The sequence below is a fragment of the Kogia breviceps genome, chromosome 9, assembly GCF_026419965.1.
Source record: "Kogia breviceps isolate mKogBre1 chromosome 9, mKogBre1 haplotype 1, whole genome shotgun sequence".
Classification (NCBI taxonomy): Eukaryota; Metazoa; Chordata; class Mammalia; order Artiodactyla; family Physeteridae; genus Kogia; species Kogia breviceps.
The window spans coordinates 37,696,617-37,721,227 of record NC_081318.1 but is presented as its reverse complement, the minus strand read 5'-3'; the positions used below and the strand labels follow the sequence as shown (position 1 = coordinate 37,721,227).

Sequence of the window (24,611 nt, the reverse complement as noted above, 5' to 3'; positions counted from 1 at the left end):
AGGCACAAAGTCCTTAAAAGTAGATGCACCAGAGAAATGTGTATGATTGCAATTTTGGCAACGTGCACACTGTTTCAAATTTGACCAAAAGCATTAAACTTGAGAGGCTAACCAGCAAGTCTTTCATGCTAACCAGCATGCTGGTGACATGCTCTCCAGGAACAAATGGAACAAACTGTGAAATTCCTTCACAACATCAAGTGACAAAGGGAAATTAAGCCAGTTAGCTGGTCCAGCCAAATGCGCGCAGATATAATTTCTGCGAGACATCAGTGTCATGTGGATGAGGTATCCGGGAACTTTGGGGAAGATCACACAATCAGCAGAGATGAACTCATCAAGCCAAACCCACTCACTCTCATCCCTTTCCAGATGTAGCTACAGACTTCCGCCAGGATGGTGTAGAAAAACAGAGAAATGAGCTGGAGGATAAATAACTATTATTCTCTGCTCCCAAGTTATCCCCCAATAATCGGTAAAGAATCCGTGACAGCTCTCTCGAGTTAGGTAGAGGCAAAAAGAAACGCTGCTGGGCAGCCATTGCATCTCCTCAAGGGTCTTTGGCTAATGTGAGAAGTTCCTCCAAATTTCTGTTACAGACACATGCAGACAGACACCCCCCAACTCATTCACCCAATCACCCCTCCTAATGTTCAAGTAGCAGCAATGAAATACAGAGTTGGATCAAGGTAGGTAAAATCATTTCCCATTTCCCTATCAGCTTTACTGCTCAGGCATTACCCATGTATCCCCCTCAGACACATGGCTCACACAAATTCCTAACAACAGGCGCAGGGCAGAGGTGTGCTCTTCACCCAGCTGGACTTGCCAACACAGCCTATCTGGTGGCCTCTGGCAGCTACCGTGAGGTTCTGCAGAGGGACATAAGCCACATCCAGAGGTTTCCTCGTTTTCTAGAATTTCCATCCCACAAGGACTACCTGAGAAGGTTCCACAGGTGTCGGGTAGATGGCACTGCATGGCCGCTCTCTCGGGGACAGGCAAGAGTTTTCTCTGGAATGTTTGTGTTTGTCAGACAACAAAGGAGAAGCTGGCAAGAGAAGGAAAGAAAGGCTCATCAGGGTGGTGGGCTGGACCCGTCTGGAGGAGAGGGCCTGAGCCCCCACAGCTCCTGGGGGCTGGAAGGTTCTCTGGGCACCCTTAGTCCACCCCACACCCTGGTGCTGACCTCTGGCACTCGACGGAGCAGAACTTGTCACATTAGGCGAGGCAGAGTGAGTAGAACTCAAGCTTGAGGTAGATGGACTTGGCTGGAAAACATGGCAGCTGTTATCAAACACGGCTTAGAGGCTGCAGACAACGCTGACACGTATGAAACAAAATCATCAGTTCTTTTCTCAAGTTAGAAAAAAAAAAGTCCATTAAGAAATATGGAAAAATCTCCCTAACTCAGACTGATAAGGATGCCTGTCTGAATTAATCAAGAATCTGAGATTTTGACTCCTGCCGAAGGAATGCATTAGTGTTCATTTCAGCTACATACATACTATGACTTAGGAGCAGTTAGCAGAGGCTCCCTGACTAAAGCACAAGCAGAAAGACTCCAGCCTCGGGCAGGTCAATAGGTGAGTGCTTCTAAAAGGCAGACAACACGCCTTTGCATTTGCTCCAATGTAATGTGTCCAAAGCATGAATTTGGCAATATGTATTATGCCCCTTGTCCAAAGACAGTGGTGAGGAAAATTTCTGCTGAGCCTTACCGAGTTACTATCAATGCCCTATCAGCCAAGTCTAAATACAAATTTTGGTTGCAAGAGTTACACTGATGCTAAAATCCCTAAAACCTATGTTTTTTCTTTTATAAAAAATGTTTTATTATGGGAAATTTCCAACCCTACCTAAGTGGAGAGGTCTTACAATGGGCCCCTAAACCATATCTTCTTAAAGGAAAAAAAACAAAACACTTAGAAATGCTAAGAGGTCAGTGGTGACAAGCTCCAGGAGTCCCAACTGAAGACCCGACTCAGAGGCAGAGCTCAAAGCGCCCCCACTGCATGGCCTGCCCGGGCTTCCCCATGGCTCGCTCAGGTCTTCTTAGAGTGGATGGGGGAGCTTTGAGAGAATCATCTTTGGAGACTCCAGAGGCCAATAAGGCAACACGAGTGTTTAAAGGTTTGTCCTTAAGTCAAGTTCTCGCTCATAGGTCTGTTCCTAAGCACAGCAGAGTGAACGGAAACACTCATGATTGAGACAGAAAGGGAATAAACAGGACCAGACAAAAAAGCTAATCAAGTACCTGCATGTTAAAGACTTCATCAGAGCTTTCTGATTGCCCTGTAATATTGCTTACTTCAGCAGAAGCTTGTGAGGACAGTGAAGAAGAAGAATATCGGTTGACAGCTGGGTAACTTAATGGGCTGTTTTGGGGGGGAAAAAAATGGTTGTTAACTCAGTCTCTGAATTGTACTTTATCACATGCTGGCATGGTATAAAACCAAAGGGAAAAAAAAATATGCACATCCCATTTTGTTGTCTCCTGTTTGCCTCAATATGATCAAATGCCTGAGTTTGTTTATTTCTCATGCTGTTGCTGTTTTACCAGTGGCAGATGTCTGCAGCTGCCTCGAGGGTTAATTATTTCATTAAGAAATTGCGTATTTGACAAATTGTGCCACAAAGAACGAGAGAATCGTTCCAGATCATCTTTTGGGGGACGCCAAAGTGTCAGATAATTCAGAATATGACTTACCTGCGTCTAGGAATTACCCTGGTACCATCTGGGCTCATAGAAGCAGGTGCTGAGTTTCTACACACGCGAGGGCTTCCATTAGGAAAATGGACTGGACTGGCTTGTATACAAGCAGAGAATTCCTAAAGACGTAGTAAAGAAAATATTTCAGAATAATAATTACAAGGGCAAAATCACTCGTGAGGTATTTCGCTGTACTAGATGTGCATTGTAATTGTCATGAAGTCTTTCTATAGGGACCTTATAAAGGTTAAGTTGCATTATTATTCAGCTTTCTCTCATTTACTTTTTTGTTTTCATAAAGGTTGAGAGTGACAAACAGAAATTAATGCAATTTTGGCATTTGAGGGCTCTCTGGTAAAATGGTGCAATGTGGTAGAAAAACCAAAAGATGTCACTATTGGATATTTCATCGTCCCTCTACCAAAAAGCAAATGGCAGATGTCAGACTGCCCCCCCCGGACACTTTGTGTACTTACCTGTATTCCTAAACTGGACTTCATCACAAAGAACTGGTCGACCAGCTTTTTGTGAAGCGGTCTCATATCTTGAGGTACAAACTTCTCATGCACGGCCAAGCCAAATTCCAAAATCTGTGCCTTGAGAGTAACATAAGGAGAAAATCCACATCAGCGGGTACCTCCTCTAAGTGCCTGCTGGGGGATTCAAGCATGGTACCATGCATTTTGCATGCAATATTGCTAATCTCTCAATCTGACAAGATAGCAACAATCCTTAGTTTACCGGGGGGTGGGGGGACACTGAGGATCAGAAAATTCTGCATGTACTAAAATTCTGCAAGTACTAAAATTCTGCAGGTACTAAAGGACAAATGAGGATTTGAACTTAGGTCTCTCTGATTCCAAAGACTTGATTTTCCTACTACCCCAAGTTTCTTTCCCATGATTTTCGACCTATAACAACAACCATTTTAAAACAATTAAGTGTTTCTTTGGCCCCTTCCTGCGCTTCTCAGGATGGGGCAGGGAATGGGGGTTCCCTGTTAGGAGGGTCAGGTGGTTCTCCCCCAGGAACCTGTTTTCTGGATGGCACCCTCTCTGCCATGTTTCCCTTCTCTCTCCCATCAGGTTCTTCTCCCTCCCTCTCTCAGATTTTCAAAATCTGTCTGGGAGGAAAGGACAAGTGAACAGAAATTCTGTAAAAGTTGCTATGCTTCTTGTTTTTGTTAAAAAAATATTATTCTTCTTCACTTATTCTAATGCAAAAAGGAACAGCTCCTATTTTAAAAAAAGTTTTCCTGCTGTGAGAACCTAAACCAAGATGAATGTAAACATTCAAGTTTTCTCTGTACAGGTATCAAAAGTGCTTAATTGCTTTTATTTGAGTAGCAGCTGTCTTTTACATTTTTAAAAATTCCCCATGCTATAGTGGTCAAAAGAACAAATTCCAGAGGCTGAGAGGAAAACAAATCACACATCACTACAATGGTGCTTTATCTTTACAGCCCGTGAAGGCTCAAGTTTGAAAGCCAGGGCAAACAGTACTGACTCTGGGGGGTGAGAGCATCCAGCACCTTCCAAAGGGGTCAGAACTGCGGCAACTTCTGCTCTGGATGCCCATCTACCACCAGCACATTTACATAAAGATAAAAATACCTTGAAATAAACATCAAGGACACCTTGAAAGGAACAGCTTGAGCGCAGTGTATGTCTGAGGCATAAGGGGCGAGCCCGGTCTCTGTGGGGAGGGTAGGAGGGATGGAGGAGTTGAGCCTAAGTGTAGGTGCCTCAGTCCTTTGCATCTTAGACACTAGCTGGGAGGGGCCCTCCCTTTTGTGCAGATAACATCGCAGGTTGGGTTCTCCCAGAAGTAGGCCCCAGCATGGAGATTAGGCTGTTTACTGGGGTGTATCCTTGGGATCACCGCCTGTGGGAGGGACGGAGGGTGGGGCAGTAATGGGACTTGACCTAAAAAGAAACTGAACCGGATGGCAGCCTGGCAGCCTGGCAGCCTTCTGCCAACCCCAGGGAAGCTCTGGACCTTTAACAGTCTGTCACAGTTGTGCTGTGTTGGGCCCAAATGGCCACGCTCTGTCTCTCCTCCCCAGTCACTGGACGCAGGTCATCTAGGAAGGTGGAGATCTTAGGGTACGTGGCTCTCTGCAGCAGAGGCAACGCCAGAGGACCTGAGAGCCTAAGGTGTCTTCTAGCAGGTAGGGCCACAACTCCCTTCTGGAAGGGGCACTGGGGCAGTACATCTCCATGTCTACTAGACAGTTCTCTGAACCACCTCACAGAGGTCCAGAGGATGGTGCCCAACCCCCTTCCTGACCTTCCCAAGGTCACATGGCAGTCCCTTGTGCTACATGGCCCATGATAGGATCTAATGCTTCCTAGGCCATAGCTCTTTCCACAAGGCCCCATGAACATAATCAGGCAGAATGTGGAGGAAACCAAGGTCCCTCGATTTTTATTTTTCTTGAGAGACTTCTTAACCCTTTTGATTTTAACTCGAGGGAAAGAATTCAGTCAGACTAAATACAGCAGGTAAGTATCCTGGGGTGAGGCAAATCACTCATGAGAGACTGTACTGGTAAAATACAGACTTTTAAAAATCAAAAAAGGCTAAAGTCATTCCACAATCCTCAGTACTGGATAACCTAAGCTGCTCACTTCATTTCGAGAATGTACATCAACCCCAGGGCCACAATGAGAATTTAACTTATTCTATATTTCCTTGCAGGTCAACTTTAAGTAATTCCTCTCTCTTTTTCAGAATCTATGCAACTGACCCTCTTCCAGCCATGGCCCTTGTCCATGGCCACTTGTCTCCCTTCAGTGTTAAGTTTTGTGGACTAAGCCTTCAGAGCATAAAATATGGACTAAAACCAGATACAACCTCATCATTTCTTAATCCAAAACAGCATGTTTTATTTGTTTTTTAATTTGGTATTATCAAGTGGAAAGAGATGCTTCTGTCACATTTTATCGTACGTATTCCATTTTTCATGGGTATAAAATTTCCTATTGAACCCAGACTCCCAACCATAATGTCTCCCACCTCAGAGGTTTTCAAACCATTTTCAGGCCAAGAGCTATCAAAAGGCACACAGCAGGCAACAGATTTTTCACTCTGGTTCTTTGTACTTGATGGAACCAGAGAAACAAAAACCAACTATGCTTCTGTAACGTTGAAAATGATGAGGCTGTATCTAGTGTTGTCCATATCGTATAATCTATAGGCTTAGTCTGCACAACAGGATACTTCTAAAGCAAAGGGTATTGACTGCCCACTTCCTTATTCTAACATTTAAGTAAGAATCTCATTCATTCATTTACTTATTTATTCATTTTGAGTTAGCCTGAACTTATTTCATCCCAAAATCTTGAGTGAAAAGTTGGCATCAAGTCTTTGGGGAGACAGCATTCAAAGAACGTTCCAAGAGATTACATGAGGTTGTTTGTTGTAAGGGGCTGCTATAGTCTACTCATTGGTTTTTGTTTTTGTTTTGCATTAAAGTGGGAAGAAAACGTAGAAATTAGCAAGTTGGGATATATTACAAGTGAATCTGTAACCCCTGACTGCTAGCTTCAGTTAGATCACTGATGTAGAAAACCATGTAGATGGGTCTCCAGTTAAGCAAGTATGTATCTACACAGAAGAGGGGTAAGGTGATGGGCTTCTGCCCCGCTTACCTGCTCAAGCATCAGCTCTCTTAACCGTGCAATTTTCTCTCCATCTTCAGGGTGACTTAAGATATATTCTTTGACAAAGAATGCCTAGTAAGGGAAGGGATAGTCAGTTTACTTCAGGAGAGTTACAAAGGAAGTGAAAGACCGCTGGTTTTTTTTAAAGCCATCTTTAAAGAAATGATACCATTATACACCACTTTTGGGGGGCAGACATCATGATTCTGAGTACGGTCAGCTGGTCAGATGGGAATATAAGGAAATGATTGTTAATAGGAGATCAGAGATTGTATCTTTAGTAAAACAAATAGCAAATCCAAATCAATAAGCTTTATGACATTACATCTTAAAATAAACTGCCTTAAGACTCAGAATGATCAAGATGGTGGCCTCACCTTCCAAGCTACTGTACCTTTCTGTTTAAAACTAAGACAGCGGATGAAAAATCCACTTAAAATATCTTCTAAACAAGATCAAATTTTTTTATGTCCGAGAACCACTCTTTGCTCAGGGCAATGGGTTTAGGTAGACATTTATTAAACAATCCCGATATCCTCACTTCTTTTATTCAACCAAGAAAACACACACACACACACACACATACACACACACACACACTTTTATCCTCAAAATATCACATTTTGGGAAACAGAGTAAGTGTGCATCACAAATGATTGTATGTTTGCTCTATCTAACAAAGAAATCTGGTTGTGTTAATTGTAGCCCTATGATAGCAGGCTTATGTGATGTGTGCATATTTTGAAGAAAGATTTCTGAAACCTTAAGAAATCCCATATGAAAACTTTCAAACGATAATACCTAATCCTCACCTCTTGATACCTGGAAACTCCACCATTAACCGCAGCATCTATAACTCCATTCAGGCACATGGTCAGGGGATTAATATTCTGCATCTGTCTTGTCTGACACTGACTAATCAGAGTCTTCAGCTGCTGATTTTTATTTTCCAATACTTCAGTTGCATTTTCAAGAGGACTCATTTCTACCTGAAAACAAATGAGCATAAATATATATTGGCTTTTGTGACATTCAGGAAGAAAGACAAGGGACTTCCCTGGAGGTCCAGTGGTTAAGACTTCACGCTTCCACTGCAGGGGGCACAAGTTCGATCCCTGGTCAGGGAACTAAGATCCTGCATCCTGCATGCCGTGAAGTATGGCCAAAAAAAAAAAAAAAAAAAAGAAAGAAAGAAAGAAAGAAAAGGGAAAAAAAAAGAAGAAAGACAAAGTAGATTATCCATGTTCTGAATTATCTGTGCTCCCCCTTGGCTCCCATCAATATCTCTACCAGGGGCCATAGTAGAATAGACAAGGATGTGGAAGACAAATTAGCTGTTTGTAAGGTATGGGAAGAGAAGGTGATTATATTCATTGGTTGAAATGTGGTTTGGATAATCAGCACTAATCAATTACATATTAGCACTGCAACAATCAATTTAAACCTTAAAAGAAAATTCAAGCATGTCTTTTAAAACTTGTTTTTCTGGGCTTCCCTGGTGGCACAGTGGTTGAGAGTCCACCTGCCGATGCAGGGGATACGGGTTCGTGCCCCGGTCCGGGAGGACCCCACATGCTGCGGAGCGGCTGGGCCCGTGAGCCATGGCCGCTGGGCCTGCGCGTCCGGAGCCTGTGCTCCGCAATGGGAGAGGCCACAACAGTGAGAGGCCCGCGTACCGCAAAAAAAAAAAAACAAAAACAAAAACTTGTTTTTCTTTTCTTTTGAAGGCTAAGTGTTCAAGGGCCCTGAATATTATTAGCGCCTTTCTAAATACTTAATGCATATATCACAGGAGATACAAAGATGCATTTACAGATCCTCTGATGTCAAGGAGATTTCAGCCTAGTTGGGAAGATGGAACATATGCCCATATGAACCCCATATGCATATATAACAGCACCATAAGGTGGCACAGGATGCCACACAGTTGGGAGTTATAGAAAATAAGATACTCATATATGTCGCAGGATCTATTTGTTGAAGGAGAGCCAGATAGAATCATAATGACTTAACAATTCTCATTTATGGGAGGCCTAATTGTGAAAATGATGAAAGTGCTCTTCAAATGTATAGCACTGTAACTGTTATTGTCACTGACGTTCTCTTTGAAGAGAAGGTCTGCTAAGCTCTCAGCTGTACAATAATTCAAGCTTACTGTAAGCACATTTCAATACTGGTTCTTTCAGTTAAGGAAACAGAGTTTTAAAAGGTCACTTAGATCATCTTAAACCAACACTGAAAAGTACTAGAATAATTTGACTATGTCAAAATTAAGAATATACATTCATCAAAAGACACAATAAAGGAGAAGGAAAGATAAACCAGAAAGTAGAAGATATTTGTAACACATAGAACCGTCAAAGAGCCTATGTCCAGAATATATAAAGAACCCTTATAAACCATTATGAGAAAGGCAAACAGCCAAATTAAAAATGGGCAAAAAAAAGTAGCCACTTTACAAAGGAAGAAACCCAAATGACCAGTAAACATATGAAAAGTGTTGAACCTCATCTGTGATCAAAGAAGTGAAAAATAATACCACAATGACATAGTATTAAGCACTCACCAGTATGGCAAAAATAAATATGACACTAGCAAATGAGAGTGAGAATGTGAGCAACTGAATCTCTCAATTTCTGCCACTGGATGTTCAAACTGGTTCAATCACTTTGGAAAACAGTTTGGGATTATGTATTAAAGATGAGGATATCTATATATTATATTTTATGATCCAGCAATTCTACTCCTAGGCATATATCTGAGGAAAGTATCTGTGTACATGTGTACCAGGAAACATGTACAAAAGTGTTCATAATCATCTCCAAAATCTGTATGTTCATCAAGAATAGAATGCATAAGCATACTGTAGTATACAATGGAATACTTTACAGCAATGAAAACAAACAAGTCACATATAATAACATGGACTATGTTACAAATAATACTGAGTGACAGATGCAAGTTACAATAGAATATATACAGTATGACTGTTATACAGGCATACCTCATTTTATTGTACTTTGCTTTACTGTGCTTCACAGATACTGTGTTTTTTTACAAATTGAGGGTTCACGGAACCCTCTGTTGAATAAGGCTACTGGCCTTGTTTTTTTCAACAGCATTTGCTCACTTCATGTCTCTGTGTCACATTTTGATAATTCTCACAATATTTCAAACTTTTTCATTATTATATTTGTTATGGTGATCTGTGATCAGTGGTCTTTGATGTTGCTATTGTAATTGCTTTGGCATTTTTTTAGCAATAAAGCATTTTTAAACTAAGGTATGTACATTTTTTTTTAGACATAATGCTATTATACACAATACACTGCAGTATAGTATAAACATCACTTTTATATGCACTGGGACACCAACAAATCTGTGTGACTTGCTTTACTGTGGTGGTCTAGAACTGAACTCACACCGTCTCCAAGGTATGCCTGTTCAAAACCAGGAAAAACGAAACTGACTTGTTTAAAGAGGCATATATAGGTAATAAACGAAGCAAGGGAATGGATACCATAAAAGTTATGATAAGGGAAGGAGTAGTAATTGGGAAAGGATACACGGGAGGCCTATAGGGTGCTACTGGCAATGTTCTGTTTCTTTGTCTGAGTGGTGGTAAACAGGATTTTATTTTCCAGTTATTTAGGACATTAAACTTTTGTTTTATGATCACAAAAGCTAAATCATAAAGAAGAAGTCTGAGAGCTCTGATGAACTGAAAGTTAAAAAGTGAACAAAACATCTTAGAAACAGAAAGTAGAATAGTGGTTGCCAGGTGCTGTGGGGAGGGGGAAAGGGAAATTGTTGTTCAATGGATGGTGCACAACAACGTGCTATAGTTAATACCACTGTACTATACATTTAAAAATGGTTATGATGGTGACTTTTATGTACTTTTGACCATAACTAAAAAAATTCATGCTCAACATTATAGATTCAAATGCTATTAATACGAAGAAATTTAAAAAATAAACAAAATGCAGTAAACACAGACAAAAGACAATAACTTGGGAAAATATTTCCAACATATATTTCAGCTGAATTATTAATATATCTCAAATACTGAAGAAAACTACACAAAGAATATAATCAGTGCATTCGCAAAAAAAGAGTCAATAAATATATGAAAACATATCATCTCCACTAGCACTCAACAAATGCCCAAAACAATCAACCCTACTGTGATCATTTTTGATCTATTATTTGGAACTTTTAAAATAATATTCAACAGCCAGTGCTGAAGAGAATGCTGGGAAAATGGTTATTCCCAAGAACAGCTATATACTCCAGACAGGGCACAAATTGATACATGCCATTGCTGATCCATGAATCAAAGGTTATACTGCGGACCCTCTGATAGCTCAATTCACTTCTAGGGAAACTATTCTAAGGAGATGATTAAAGAGTGTGCAAAGAATAATGTGTAAAATGTTCATCAAGGAATTATTTTCCTCTATTCCCAGTTTGTGATCCTTAATTCCCATTTACCACTAAAAAGAATCAGGAGTCATTGGAGAAATGGTTGCTTTTGTGTCTGGGGCAGGATTGTACAAGCGAGCCTGGACTACCCAGCCATACCAGTAAGCAAGGAAGGCAGCTGGAGGAAGGCATTAGAGCAGCTGGCCTGGGGTCCATTCATTCTCTTTACTGGAGGGATGTCCTTGGGGAACAGAAAAGCAAGCAGGTGACCAGGTCTTATCTCCTTGTCAATTGAACCTCCAAATAAAAAGACTAACTGCTCCGAGGAAGAGATGGTATCTATGGAATGCCCTTAGCAGGAAGTTCCCAGCTAAAGGACTGCTTACAGTAAATAAACCCAGAGTCCATAAGGCACATGTCCCTAGAGAATGTCCCAGAGAAGTCTGACAACTCTCTGGAGTATAAAATGGAATATTTCACAATTTAAATTTCATAATTGAAACGTGCCCTTTGTATGAGGAACTCTGTGAACTTCACTTAGACACTCTATCTCTTAATCAGGATTATTACTGATGTGGAGAAGAAGAATGTGGAGGACAAGACGTGAGGTCTCAGATGTCTCTCTGCTTCATCTGAGCCTCCTGATTGCCTAAAAGTTATTAGTAAAGCTTGATGCTGATTCCTATGCTTGATTTGACAATCCGGTCCTGTGTGTTAGCTCATAACAAAGACAACTTGGATACTGTCAAAAAGACTGAGGAACCAATTTGAAGAGGCTCCCAATGGGCAAAATGGAACAATTTGAAAAATAATAAGAGTCATAACTGCAATGGATTGAAACAAGACAAACATGTTTAAATCCATGAGTTACTACTGATACTAAAACCCAAACTAACCAAACAAAACCCTCTTTGGTCACTTTCATAGGGTGTTAGGGAACCAAATTATTTTTAATTTATGTATATTTTTATTTTTTTGGCTGTGTTGTGTATTTGTTTCTGTGCGCGGGCTTTCCCTAGTTGCAGCGAGCAGGGGCTACTCTTCATTGCGGTGCGCAGGCCTCTCACTATCACGGCCTCTCTTGTTGCGGAGCACAGGCTCCGGACGCGCAGGCTCAGCGGCCTTGGCTCACGGGCCCATCCGCTCCGCGGCACGTGGGATCTTCCCGGACCGGGGCACGAACCCGTGTCCCCTGCATCGGCAGGCGGATTCTCAACCACTGCACCACCAGGGAAGCCCAGGGAACCAAATTATTATTTTGAAAACTGGTAGGGGAATTCCATGGTGGTCCAGTGGTTAGGATTCTGCACTTTCATTGCTGAGGGTGCCCTCTGTATGAGGAACCAGGGTTCAATCCTGGTCGGGGAACTAAGATCCCACAAGCTGCGTGGTGTGGGGGAAAAAAAAAAAAGAAACCAAGAAAACTGGTAAATAAAAGGAAAGAATAGAGCATTATCCTTCTTTTCCTATACCTTAGGGTAATCAAATCGGTGATGAGGGCATGTTTCTCTTTACAGAAGTATTCCAATCAACACACAAAGAAAGAACGATAAAATATCACCATTTTGTAACCCTTAAGAGATGATTGGATGGGGCAACGAGCATCACTGGCTGCCAACCAGAGCATATAACGCCCCCCATGCAGTAGTCTTGCAAAAAAATGAAAAAATAAAAACAAAATAACATCTTATCAAGATTCTAGATCTAACTGCTAATTTACAAAAAAAAAATAGGAACAAAGAAACATGTTAAATGATCCCACTGATTCACAGTCTGCAAAATCCATACTTAAGGAAACTCTTCAGGATTAACAACCTGGATTCTTCAACAAAAAAACTTCAAGGAAAAAAATTAATTCGGAGGGGCCTTCCCTGGTAGCTCAGTGGTTGAGAGTCCGCCTGCCGATGCAGGGGACGCGGGTTCGTGCCCCGGTCCAGGAAGATCCCACGTGCCGCGGAACGGATGGGCCCGTGAGCCATGGCCGCTGGGCCTGCGCGTCCGGAGCCTGTGCTCTGCAACGGGAGAGGCCACAACAGTGAGTGGCCCGCGTACGGCAAAAAAAAAAAAAAAAAAAATTAATTCGGGGGAACCTACAGATCAAATGGGATCTAGGAGGTATTTCAACCAATTTCAATGTGTGGCCCTTATTTGGGTCCAGATTCAAACAATAGATGACAAAACCAAACAAAAACCTATAAAAAAATAAAGACTTGGAGAACTGTGAATAAACTGGATATTTTATGATCAAGGAATTATTGTTAAAATTTTTAGATGGAATAATGGTATTATGGTTATGTTTTTGGTTAATATACAGACTAAAATATTCTTACATAGCTGAAACGATGTCTGAAATTTACTTCAAAATAATTCAGTGTGAAAGGGAATGGAGGGAAGTGTAGATGAAACAAAATTGGCCTTTTTGATAGCTGGTGAAATAAAATGATGGGTAAACCAGGTTCATTATATGTTTTCTCTATTTTTATTTGATATAACTTGAGTTTAAAAAGGACACTGGGGCTGTGTACAGAAGTGACTGCAGCAGGGGGAGGGCAGAAGGGCACAAGGTGACCTCTTATACTACTGCAGAAATCAGGCACTAGATGGCACTATCAGTAGGGAGGTGAGGGGTGGTCGGATTCTGAGTAATTTTGAAAGTATCGTAGAGCCACACGATCTTCTGAAGGATATGATGTGAAGTGTGATGATATTGTCATTATCTTTAGAGTTAAAAAAAATCATTATTTGTACATTCTATTTTATAGCTTTTTCATCTTGTTCAAAAATTTTTAAATAAGCTTTTTAATCACAAAAATAAAGATCCTGTTTGTTTTGAAAACAATTACTGAGGAAACAATTGTTCAAAGGCATCATCATCTTTGAAAGAATGGAAGAATATGATCAATAATATGTTCTGGGGTTACTATTTAGAGAATAAAGGCCCACAGTCTCATCTGAAATCTTTGATGCTACGTGTTTTCAGAACTCAGAATATTTCTGATTTTAGAAAGGTAACATAGGGTGCATATAGTATATTATGTAATCCTCAAGATGTGAAAACATCTTTTGGTATTCAGAATCTTTTTGATTCTGGCATGGCACATAAGGAATTTCAGTTCAGTGTGGCATATATGTATTGAGTACCTACTCTGTGCCCAGATCTTCAGGACCTTCCACACTAGGAATTAAAGCAGTAAACCAGCTTTAATAGAAGGTGGGGACATGCCAGGTGGTGGGAATAAGCAAAAGACATGAGGTTGTCAGAAGTGGGCTGTGTTCAGGGAATAAAATAGCCCAGTTGGGTTTGTTCTGTTTGACAGAATATAAGATTGCATATTCTAATAAAGTAGGCAGCTGATGTTTGAAAGGTTGTGTTTAGTAATGCTCCTTTAATCATTATCAGCATGCTGCTTTCCATTAGCGGGGTGTATGTGTGTGTGTATATAAAATATTTCCAAGGTTAGGAACATTGGTGAGTGTCACAGAATTTAATGCTCTGGGTAGTAAGTAGCTGACAAAGCTCTCTGAATCATTAATGCAGCATGGATGACTAAGAACATTTCTGTGGGTTGGGCCCATGCCATTCAGCAGGAAGCATAACAATAAGACTGTCTGAGCACTGAATTCAGCAGCCTCTCTTCTTCCACGAAGGCTGCAGGGTCCATCATGTAAGTAACCAGCTTTGTGGACCCTTGACTCAGACCTGACAAGAACACAACCACACTGATGTAATCTGCTGGATTGAGTTCAATTTGTTAAGGGAGCTGTATGAATTTTTCCGCCCAGCAAAATGAAAATGCCATTAAATCCTTAGCGTGATTAAACAGGATAAGCTGAGGGTGGTTTCAATGCTTAGAGAGATTTCAGGTAGGATAAGCCATTCTTGGAAGACAATTTGGGCAAGAACTGCCCTTTCTTAGTCGTTGACAGAGTGGGCTCGTTACGTAAAAAAAGGAAGGGGTTAAATGGTATTTTCACAATTGGCACATTTTTTTATCAGCCAGAGGACGGTGGCTGGCCCCAGATATAATGGGTAGGAGGAGGGTTGCTTGAGATTGCACGGTTGTGGCTGACAGCAAGGTGCTGGCAGCTTGAAGAGCAGCCCAGGCACAGGGAGGGGCCTGACTCCAGATGTGGCCGCCTTCGGCAACCGCTCTCTGTTTCCACAACTGGGGACTTGAGCTGGGAGGCGTGCTTCTTTACAACCCAAAGGCTTTTTGGGTGCTGTGGTTTACAGGTTCTATAATGACACCTGCTGATTTCTCCATTGGTGCCCAGGGAGACTAACACAGCAGCATCCTTTCTACTGTGAACTGTGACAGCATGGACTTACTGTGTGTCAGATACGGTGCTGGGGCTTGACACTGGCTTCATGTTTCCTATAAGGCTAGAAGTGATAAACATAACTGGCTTTGGAGTCAGAAGAATCTGGGTTCGAGTTTATCTTTTTTCAGTATCTTGCTATGGAACCTCTGGCAAAGGCTTTTAACCTCTTGTCAAAACTTGTGAAAATGGGGATAAGAATACATAACCTCAGATATGGAGAAAAGAGAACCCTAGTCCACTGCTGGTGGGAATGTAAATTGGTTCAATCACCTTGGAAAATAGTATGGAGGTTCCTCAAAAAACTAAAAGCAACCATCATATGATCCAGCAATGCCACTCCTAGCTATATAGCCAAAGAAAATGAAAATACTAATTCAAAAACATACATGCACCTCAATGTTCATAGAGGCACTGTGTACCAAGATATACAAGCAATCTGACTGTCCAGCCACAGATGAATGGATAGAGAAGATTTGAGATATATACCTATCTACACACACACACACACACACACACACACACACACACACACACACTGGAATATTACTGAGCCATAGAAAAGAATGAAATTCTGCCATTTGCAACAATGTGGATGGACCTAGAGGGTATTATACTTAGTGAAATAAGTCAGACAGAGAAAGACAAATACTGTTACCACTTATATGTGGAATCTGAAAGTAAAATAAATGAATGTGTATAACAAAACAAACAAAAAAGAATACATACCTCGTAGCTTTGGTATGGTGATTAAATAAGTTAATGTAGATAATTTTCTTCCAGTGGCCTGGTAGTGAAGGTCACATAGCTAGAGTAGTTAGGAGAGCTGGAATTCCAGTTCTTCTAACTCAAGGGCCCGAGGTGTTGACATGCTGCAGTCATAGCTATTTTTGAGGAATCCCTCTGGCTGGCTGGGCTAGGTCAATGGTAATGTTCCCCTTCCAGCGTTGGTCATAGCGGGCAATAAATATCACAAACATTCACTAACTTACTATGAGTGTTTCCAGGGACTTCGAGTCCAAAGCAGAAGCAATAAATATACAGCCTGACACCAGGTGAGCAACTGTGACGACAAAGTTCTTGAGAATAAGCTCTGATCCTTACCACTTCACGCTTTTCCACTTCAAACCAGCGGGAAATTCCGGGTAAACTCTGCACCAAGTATAATGATGTTCTCTCCACCCAGAGACTCTACGAAATACAAACCAAATTAAGTCCCCAAGTTACCTTTCTTTCTAGTTACTGAGCTACGACTAATGTTTGCCATTCAGTTTTATCAAGTTTTCGGTTTTTGTCAGCTTTTCCTTAGGATTCATTCTAGCACTTCAGCAACCCCTTTGCACTCAGGAAGCTATCACAGTAAGACACACTGAAGCTTATGTAAATTTCATTGTATATCATCTGAAACTTTTTCCTGTGTAGGATAAATCTCCTACTCCAGACAGCATGCTTAAAAATATAAAAACAGGTCATCACATTATTTTCTTTACTATTTCCTCTAAGTTTCTAATTTAAACTCTCTCCACTCTGCAAGGGGTCTACCATTTTTATTTGGAAGAGGTAAGTAGTAGTATCAGCTATTCGACACGGGATTAGAATAGCAGAATCCTCAAGGAGGAAAGGGCTTTAAGAATCACATAGCCCGATCTCTCTGTTTTAAAGATGACAACACTAAGTCTCCAAGAGGCATGTGACCTGCTCAAGGCTACATTCCCATCACCTGTAGAGCTGCCCCTAGGACCCCTGCACTAGAACTTCTGACTTCTCCGTCGCTACAGGCACTGTGCCACGTTTACTCGTGCCGATATTCACTGCTGTGATCCAGGAGGATCTGTATTTAAGAGCCAGGGCTCCCCTGGCCAGGATGAGCACCCCCGTGACACGTGAAACCATGGCTGCCTTTGGTAAGAGCTGCTGTTGACGAAGACTTTCTCTTTTGTCAACCAGGCTTCTGGAGGCTTCTGCATCTCTGCCTCATGTTTCTTACTTAAAGCGTGTTCCTGCGTGGATAATAAACTTGACAAAATTCCTGAAATAGTGCCATTTATTCAAACACAACAAATGTAAGGATTTCTTTGTGCCAGCCAAGACCTACTGCAACGAATAGGGCAGAGGCCTGGTGACAGGGGCCCTTCGTGCTCTGCCGGTGACAGTGGGGTAAGCAGATCAAGAAGGGTTCAGGGAGAAGAGAAAGGAATGCTCCAGGTACTGGGGGAAAACACAGGAGAAGGCAGGAGTGCCCAGCATCCTGTGGGAGGAGGACAGCGCTTCTCAGAGGAGGTGACACGTGAGCGGAATTGTGAAGAGTGAGTAGGAGTTTGCCAGGCAGAAGGCAGCAGCAGGGGCGGAGACGTGAGCGGCTTGTGAAAGGGCATGGCAGGAGATGGAGGGAGGAGCTCGGTGCTGCAGGAGCTGATGGGGAGGGTGGGTGAGTGCAAGGGCAGTTTGGAGCTAGATACTCAGGGCTGTGAACACAGGAGTAAGGAGCCAGATTTATTTATTTATTTTAGGAGGGCTGCTACAACACTGATAAATATTTAACGTGACGGCCAAGAGGAAATGTGGTGCAGCGCAAAAAGCGATGGAGACAGCATCAGAAGGTGCGGGTTCTAGTGCAGGGTCTGGGGCAATTAGAACGCCACTCTGAGCAAGTCATCTGTCCAACTCTGGTGGATCTTGGACTTTTTACCTACTGGAAACTTGCAATGAAAACTATATTATACATTAATGATCTTTAATTGGTTTTGGAAGGCCAAAAGAAAAATTAAGGTATCCAAAAGGATTAGAAAATGGTCATGGATCTTTTCAATAACATCCTAGTGCTATTTTCCAATGGTTTCCTGGCCTTGATATTTAACCCATCAACCTCCTTGCCCAAAGGACTATGCTTTGCTCAGTCCCATCATAACACTGCAAAACTATCCAGCTTTCCCTCTGATCACTCGGCTGCGAGTAACTCCTGAAGTTACTGCTGGGAGCACTGAGGACTGACACTTAGGCAGGGGTGACAAGGCAAGTTCACGTCAGACAATCATAGCTGATAAGAGAACATCTCCCAGCTTAAGTGGAGATGCTGTGATGAAAGAAGCTAAGCCGAGTCACCCACAATCCTACATTCGTTTTACATTCTTTGCTTAGGGGGAAATACTGACTAACTGGGGATCTGTGTGGTCTCACTTTGTCCCTGTTAACAAGGAAGGAGCAGATTATAATTTATCGGTGCAACAGTCTTGCCCCTTTCCCCCAGGGTGGCTGTGAGAAACCTTGCCCTTTCCGGCTGACAGAGAATTAGCAAGGCATATCGGAACTACTGAGGATGGATAACTCAACCCATGCAAACAGTCTATGGTTTGTTTTTATTCTGGGTCCTCTCAGAAGTCCTAGTTACACACCATTCTCATAAGAAAATGCAGCAAAAGATAGCACAGAACTCTTCCACTGTACCAGCAGGCTCCCTAGTAGTTCTGTCTCAGAATCCCCTGTTCCTTCAGTATCCTTTACTCACAGCAGTCTCTTGTAACTGAGAATAAATATCCTGAGGTTCCCACAGTTGGTTAAACATGAATGAATGAGAGGATGGAGATGAACCATGAGAGCTCAAAAACTGGACCAAGGACCACTGCCATTAGAATCATCATAAACTTCAGGGCTTCCTCGATGACCCAATGAGTCAGAATTCCTGCGCCAAGAAATCTGCTTCATTAGAAAGTACCCCAGGTCACCCTGATACATGGTAGAGTTTGAGAACAACTAGACCACGTGATTTCTGGTCCCTTCTAGCTTTATCACTTGACTCTATTCTGAGTAAACATTTATCAAGCATTTTGCCCCCAGGAGTTCACAGTCTATCTGAGGAAACCGCGTGTCATAAGAACGGCTTAGTACCTTGAATTCATTCTCTTTATCTTTAGTGCCTTTGTGAAATGGTCTGTCGTAGCGGAATTTCCAGATGTGATTCACTTTGTAGAAACTTTTGATGTTGTCCGGGACACCCTCTCTCTGCAGGACCTCCTGGCTCTCCGGGATGGGAGTCACGGCATATATCTGCAAATCTAGGATTCAAGAGTCAAGGAGGGAACCTGACTTGGTGAACTCCGTGGAAGTTTGGCTCGAGCTGAGCTGTGGCAGAGAGAAGAGGATGGGGAACAATCTGGTGTTTCTATTTGGAGCCAAGTCAAAACTGCCAAGAAGGTACCAAGAACTCGGTTCATAGCAAATCACCTCTCAAAGTACAAGCCTTAAAGTAGTTTTACATAGGTGATTCTGACAAAGTATCAGTTTGAAATTTCTATGTCCTGTGAATTTATTTATCGTTGATTTTTCTTTTCTTTTTGGTTGGGGGTGGGTGGGAATGGCTTGGATCTCACATACTCAGGATTGTTTTAATTTTAATCCTTGGTCATGAGACACTCTGATCTTTAGTACACGTAGGTCTTTTAAAAATTTGTTTGTAAAACAATGTACAAATACCCATGCAACCAAAGATAGTAACCAGTACTTGATAGTAACTCATATGCTCCTGTCTCCAGCCTTCCCACATTTGTGGTATCCACTCTCTCAAATCTTGTATTGATAAGCAGAGTGTTTAGTTGTAGCTGATGCTTGTAAAAACTACTTTAAAGGCTTCATATTTACTTGTATGTTTACCTTCTTCTCTTCTCATTCAAAGAAGGATAGCAAAATTTTTTCCTTACATAACTTCTTGCTTCTGGTGCATTTAAGTTTCTACTTTGAAATGGCATCTGTAATTTTCAGGGGGAGGTTCTGGTCTTCTTTAAGATCATCAGTTTCAGAAAAAGACAGAGGAATTCAGAAAAGAGTGCTGGGGTGAATTCCCTTTGCTTCTAATGCCTGTGTAATTTCAGTTGAGTTGTTCATGTTTAGACAATGGGAGTGTCAATTATACGGCAATTATTAAATGATGAAGTGCTGTCCAGGATGCCATGGCTAAGAGTCCCTGGAAGATACGGCGGGTAACTCTCTCCCCTTCCATCCAGAATAAAAATAGCAAGGGAAAAGGGGGTAATGATATGTCCCAATAAACATAGTGCTATCATTTCCTTGAACTGAATTCAAGTAGTTTCTACAGGGGATGCCAGAGGAAAATTATTCTAAGGGAAATCCCTAAAAAGGAGCTTGAAAAGCAGGGCTGAGATACAGAAAAGAGTTGTAACTAAAAGGAGGAAAATTCTTTAACAGAATCCTTAAGGGATTTCTTTTCAACTAAATCATGAGAATAACAATCATAATTCTGCCTGGAAGGAGCTAACCTAAAATTAAGACAATGAGAAAGAGGGAGAGTAAGAACAGAGCTATTGAAAAGGGATCAGTCGTTGAACCACCTGCATGAAAATGCTCTGCAGCTAAAGGCCAGTGCGATCTAACTGGAATCCAGCCCTTCTAGGGGTGGATACACTGAGCTTCTGCCTGGAAGATGGTCTCATCGGGCTGGTTGGCATGCTGCATGGCAATGGCGTGGGGGAACTCGTTCAGCATTCTCTGCTGGAAGGCCTCCAGCCTTTCGTAGTCATGCCCTCGACACACAAACTCTTTATTCTGGAGGTGAAATCAGAAAAAAAAAAAAAAAAAATTAGGACCATATAATTGGGTGCTTTAATTACAGAGAGAAGCCAAAATAAATGATACTGGCGGTAACTAAGCATAGGCCCAACATCAATAGACTATAACCAAAAAAGTACACTGGAACAGTCTAAAGAATTTACCCAAATATTACAAATGCAGAGCAAAGGTCATGAGCCGAACTCTCTATTGCTTTTAATAAGTTCCAGTAGCATGCCTCACTCTTCTGGGTTCACCTGCATGAGGTGCAAAGGGGCATCTGATTCTCAGAGCACTGAAGCACAAAACCAAGCAATCCCGTTCCCTCCAAATGTTAGTGAACACATGTGTTACAGCTTATTTTCATAAACTGGATATCGAAGTTAAGTGGATAATTCTCAATTTGGAAGAAAGCAAAGTTAAGTGCAATCTCTAAAAATACATTTTACTGCATTCTTTCTATAAAGGTCACTGAGATCAGCCTTCACACGTGCATTCCTAGATCCTTCCATATAAAGGAAGACTAGGCCTGTCTGCATTCCAGCTCTCCACAGGGCTGGCACAGGAAGCTTCCCTGCCATCCCCAACTCAGCTCAGCCTTCTGTAGCCAGGGATTCTGTTAACTGGCTGAAGCTAAGATTTGGGACTTCTAAGGTCTTGCTAAATTTTTGTCTGTTTTTGGTTTTGTTCTTACAATATGTATAAACATTCTGTGGTTAGGACGCTCTCTCACTGAGGAAAGAATGTTGAAGGTCCTCCTTAATGGAGGCCACAGAGTTGGAAAGTTGGGCACGTTTCTAACAAGTGCCTTTATGATTCGGTTATCGGTAAGGAGGGACTCTTTCCGCCAGTTTAAAGATAATGAAATCATAACTGTTGAGCACAATCATTGACTAGGCTCTCTGCACATACCTTATTTAACCCAAATAAACTTCAGAGGTTGTTACCTCCGCCCCGCATTTTATAATTGGGAACCGAGGATCAAGATCATTACATACTTTGTATGAGATTTAAGCTCAGGTCTGAGTCCAAGGCCTGAGCTCTCTCTCTGTTCTGAACATGGCCTGGTACGTCCAGGAAAAACTCCTAGGAGCTACTGAGACCAAGAAAGATTGTGGGATAACGTGCCTTGCAGATCTTTAAGAAATACAGTGATTTGTGTTCTGGGGAGTTAAGGCTCAAGGGTCTCAGTGTTTCGCAGCTCTGTGAGGTTTCTGTGATTGCGTCAAATGCCCCAAGGAAGAACTCTGGGCCAAAGTGAGGAAGTTAAAAACCACCCGTGGGCAAAGGGCTCAGGGTTGCAGCCGAGGAAAAGCAGCTGAAAGCACGCAGAGGAAACAGCAGGACTGGGTGCTGAGGACCTGCCACAATTCCCCACAAGCCTCTCACTAAATCACGATCCTTTGAAGACCACAAGCTAAGACAGACGCCCTAGAAATTAAGACCCCCCCCCCCAAACAATCCTATATTGAAAACTTTCTTGATAGAAGTCATACCTTCTGATGCTGTATTATTTGCTTTTTTTCTACCCAAAAGATAATCAACAAGGACCTACTGTATAGCACAGGGAACTCTACTCAATACTCTTTAAGAACCTGTACGGGAAAAGAATCTGAAAAAGAATAGATACATGTCTATGTATAACTGAATCACTTTGCTGTACACCTGAAACTAACACAACATTGTAAATCAACTATATGCCAATATAAAATAAACTTTTTTAAAAAAGATAATAAATTTGCTTGATAAAATAAGATAGTGCATACCTTCCTGCATCTTACAGAAGTCCCCAAATAAATATCTGAATACTCAAAAAACTGAAACAGTTCTAAAAAAATGCCTATACATCACAACAGTTTGTAAAATCAGGGGAGTTCCTCTAAGTGTAAAGTCATTCAGCGGGATTAAGAAATCATTTTGGAATAAACATAAATTTTGGGTCTGATATTTGAGTTTCTGAGAAATAAAGAGGAATTAAGCATTTCCTCCATCAATGCTTTTTTTTTTTTTAAACCACAGCTTTACTGAGATGTAGTTCACATACCATAAAATTCACCCTTTTGAAGTATGCAATTCAGTTGCTTTTAGTATATTCAGAGTTGTGCAACTATCAGCACTAATTTCAGATTATTTTCATTACCTCAAAAAGGAACTCATGCCCATTAGCAGCCACTCCCTAGTTCCCCTCCCCTCAGTCCTTGGCAACCACTAATCTATTTTCTGTTTCCATATATTTGCCTATTCTGGACATTTCATATAAATGGAATTACATAACATGTGGCCTTTTGTGACTGGCTTCTTTCACTTATAATATTCTCAAGGTTCAACCATTTTGTAGCATATATCATTACCTCATTCCTTTCTTATTGCTGAATATTCCATTGTATAGCTGTACCATATTTTGTTTATCCATTCATCAGTGGATGGATATTTGGACAGTTTCCTTGTTTTGGCAATTATGAATAATGCTGCTATGAATACTCGTGTACATGTCTTTGTGTGGCTCTATGTTTTCAATTCTCTTGATTATATATACCTAGGAGTGGAATTGCTGGGTCGTATCTATTAACACTTACTTTTTTTTAATCGTCTTTTTTTTTTTTTTTTTAAAGGAAATACATACCTGTGGTATAAAGAATTCCCAAATAGCACAGGGCATACAATAAAAAGTAAATCTTTTTCCCATCCTTGACCTCAGTCATTCTCCTTAGACAAATCATTATTCAAACATATTCTATGCATATAAAACATTGTCAATAAAGAACCCATTTTCCATGAGGGTAAAAAAAACCTACTTTGATCATATAATCATATAAATATATTAATTTATTTGAGCTTTAAACATTTTCTGGAAATTGATCAAACAATGAAAGGAAATTTTTAATGCTGATATTTGTTTGTTTTTAAATCAAAGAACAGACTAGAATCTGATTTCCTAAAAAAAGGTCTAGCCTCATGATTCCAAAGGGTACAGTGCTCTTTAGAAACCATTAGAGGGTGACCCTTCTCTTTCATTTTGAAGGAAATGCCATTTATTTCTAGAAAAGCTGTTTTTGAAAGAACAGTGATATATAGAGATTGATTTACTCCAATTGACTTTTTAACAAAATTCATTTTATTAGCCGATGCAGTCCTCTAATTTGCTAAATTCCCTTTAAAATTATGGCTCCTAAACTGCTTCTGATTTTTAGAAACTTTACACTAAAGTTTTAATTAACACTAATGAACACTAATTGCACATACTAGATAGACATCTAGGATACTTCATAATACACTTGCTAGCTGAATTCAGAATTTGATCAGAGCTACAACACTTTTGTGGGCTGCTTTCTCTATAAAAAATATTAAAAATCATATTGTATGACTCATTTGGTATAAAGACAAATAGATGAATAATAATCTAATGTATAATATACATTATAATATATACTATAATGTTTTCTTTAACCTAAAAGTTCACTTTTTTCTGGGACTTTCCTGGCAGTCCAATGGTTAGGACTTCACCTTCCAATGCAGCGGGTGTGGGCTCCATCCCTGGTTGGGGAGCTGAGATCCCACATGCCTCATGGCCAAAAACCAAAACATAAAAAAAAAAAAAGAAGCAATATTTTAATAAATTCAATAAAGACTTTAAAAATGGTCCACATCCAAAAAAAAAAAAAAGTTCACTTTTTTTTTCTGGGTGTTTTTTTTTTTTTTTTTTTGGTATGTGCGCCTCTCACTATTGTGGCCTCTCCCGTTGCGGAGCACAGGCTGCGGACGCGCAGGCTCAGCGGCCATGGCTCACAGGCCCAGCCGCTCCGCGGCGTGTGGGATCCTCCCAGACCGGGGCACGAACCCATGTGCCCTGCATCGGCAGGCGGACTCTCAACCACTGCGCCACCAGGGAAGCCCTCTTCTGATTTTTAAAAGAAATTAAAACAGTTTTA

General features: G+C 41.1%; 1 protein-coding gene across 4 annotated transcripts in view; it reads right to left on the bottom strand.

Annotated features, from left to right (window-relative positions):
• The window catches only part of DOCK4 (dedicator of cytokinesis 4), a 484,849-nt gene that overhangs the window by 10,639 nt on the left and 449,599 nt on the right, over nt 1–24,611 (bottom strand). For 3 of the 4 annotated variants that reach the window (XM_067042314.1, XM_059074580.2, XM_067042316.1), the window contains 10 exons: nt 20,538–20,679; nt 19,009–19,175; nt 16,228–16,314; nt 7,191–7,367; nt 6,367–6,450; nt 3,190–3,309; nt 2,711–2,832; nt 2,258–2,378; nt 1,190–1,271; nt 942–1,051 (listed from right to left, as the gene is read on the bottom strand). In XM_067042314.1, the coding sequence (XP_066898415.1) occupies nt 942–1,051; nt 1,190–1,271; nt 2,258–2,378; nt 2,711–2,832; nt 3,190–3,309; nt 6,367–6,450; nt 7,191–7,367; nt 16,228–16,314; nt 19,009–19,175; nt 20,538–20,679 (1,212 nt within the window). The remainder of the gene's footprint in view (nt 1–941; nt 1,052–1,189; nt 1,272–2,257; nt 2,379–2,710; nt 2,833–3,189; nt 3,310–6,366; nt 6,451–7,190; nt 7,368–16,227; nt 16,315–19,008; nt 19,176–20,537; nt 20,680–24,611) is intronic. The other variant, XM_067042315.1, reaches the window with a different exon arrangement.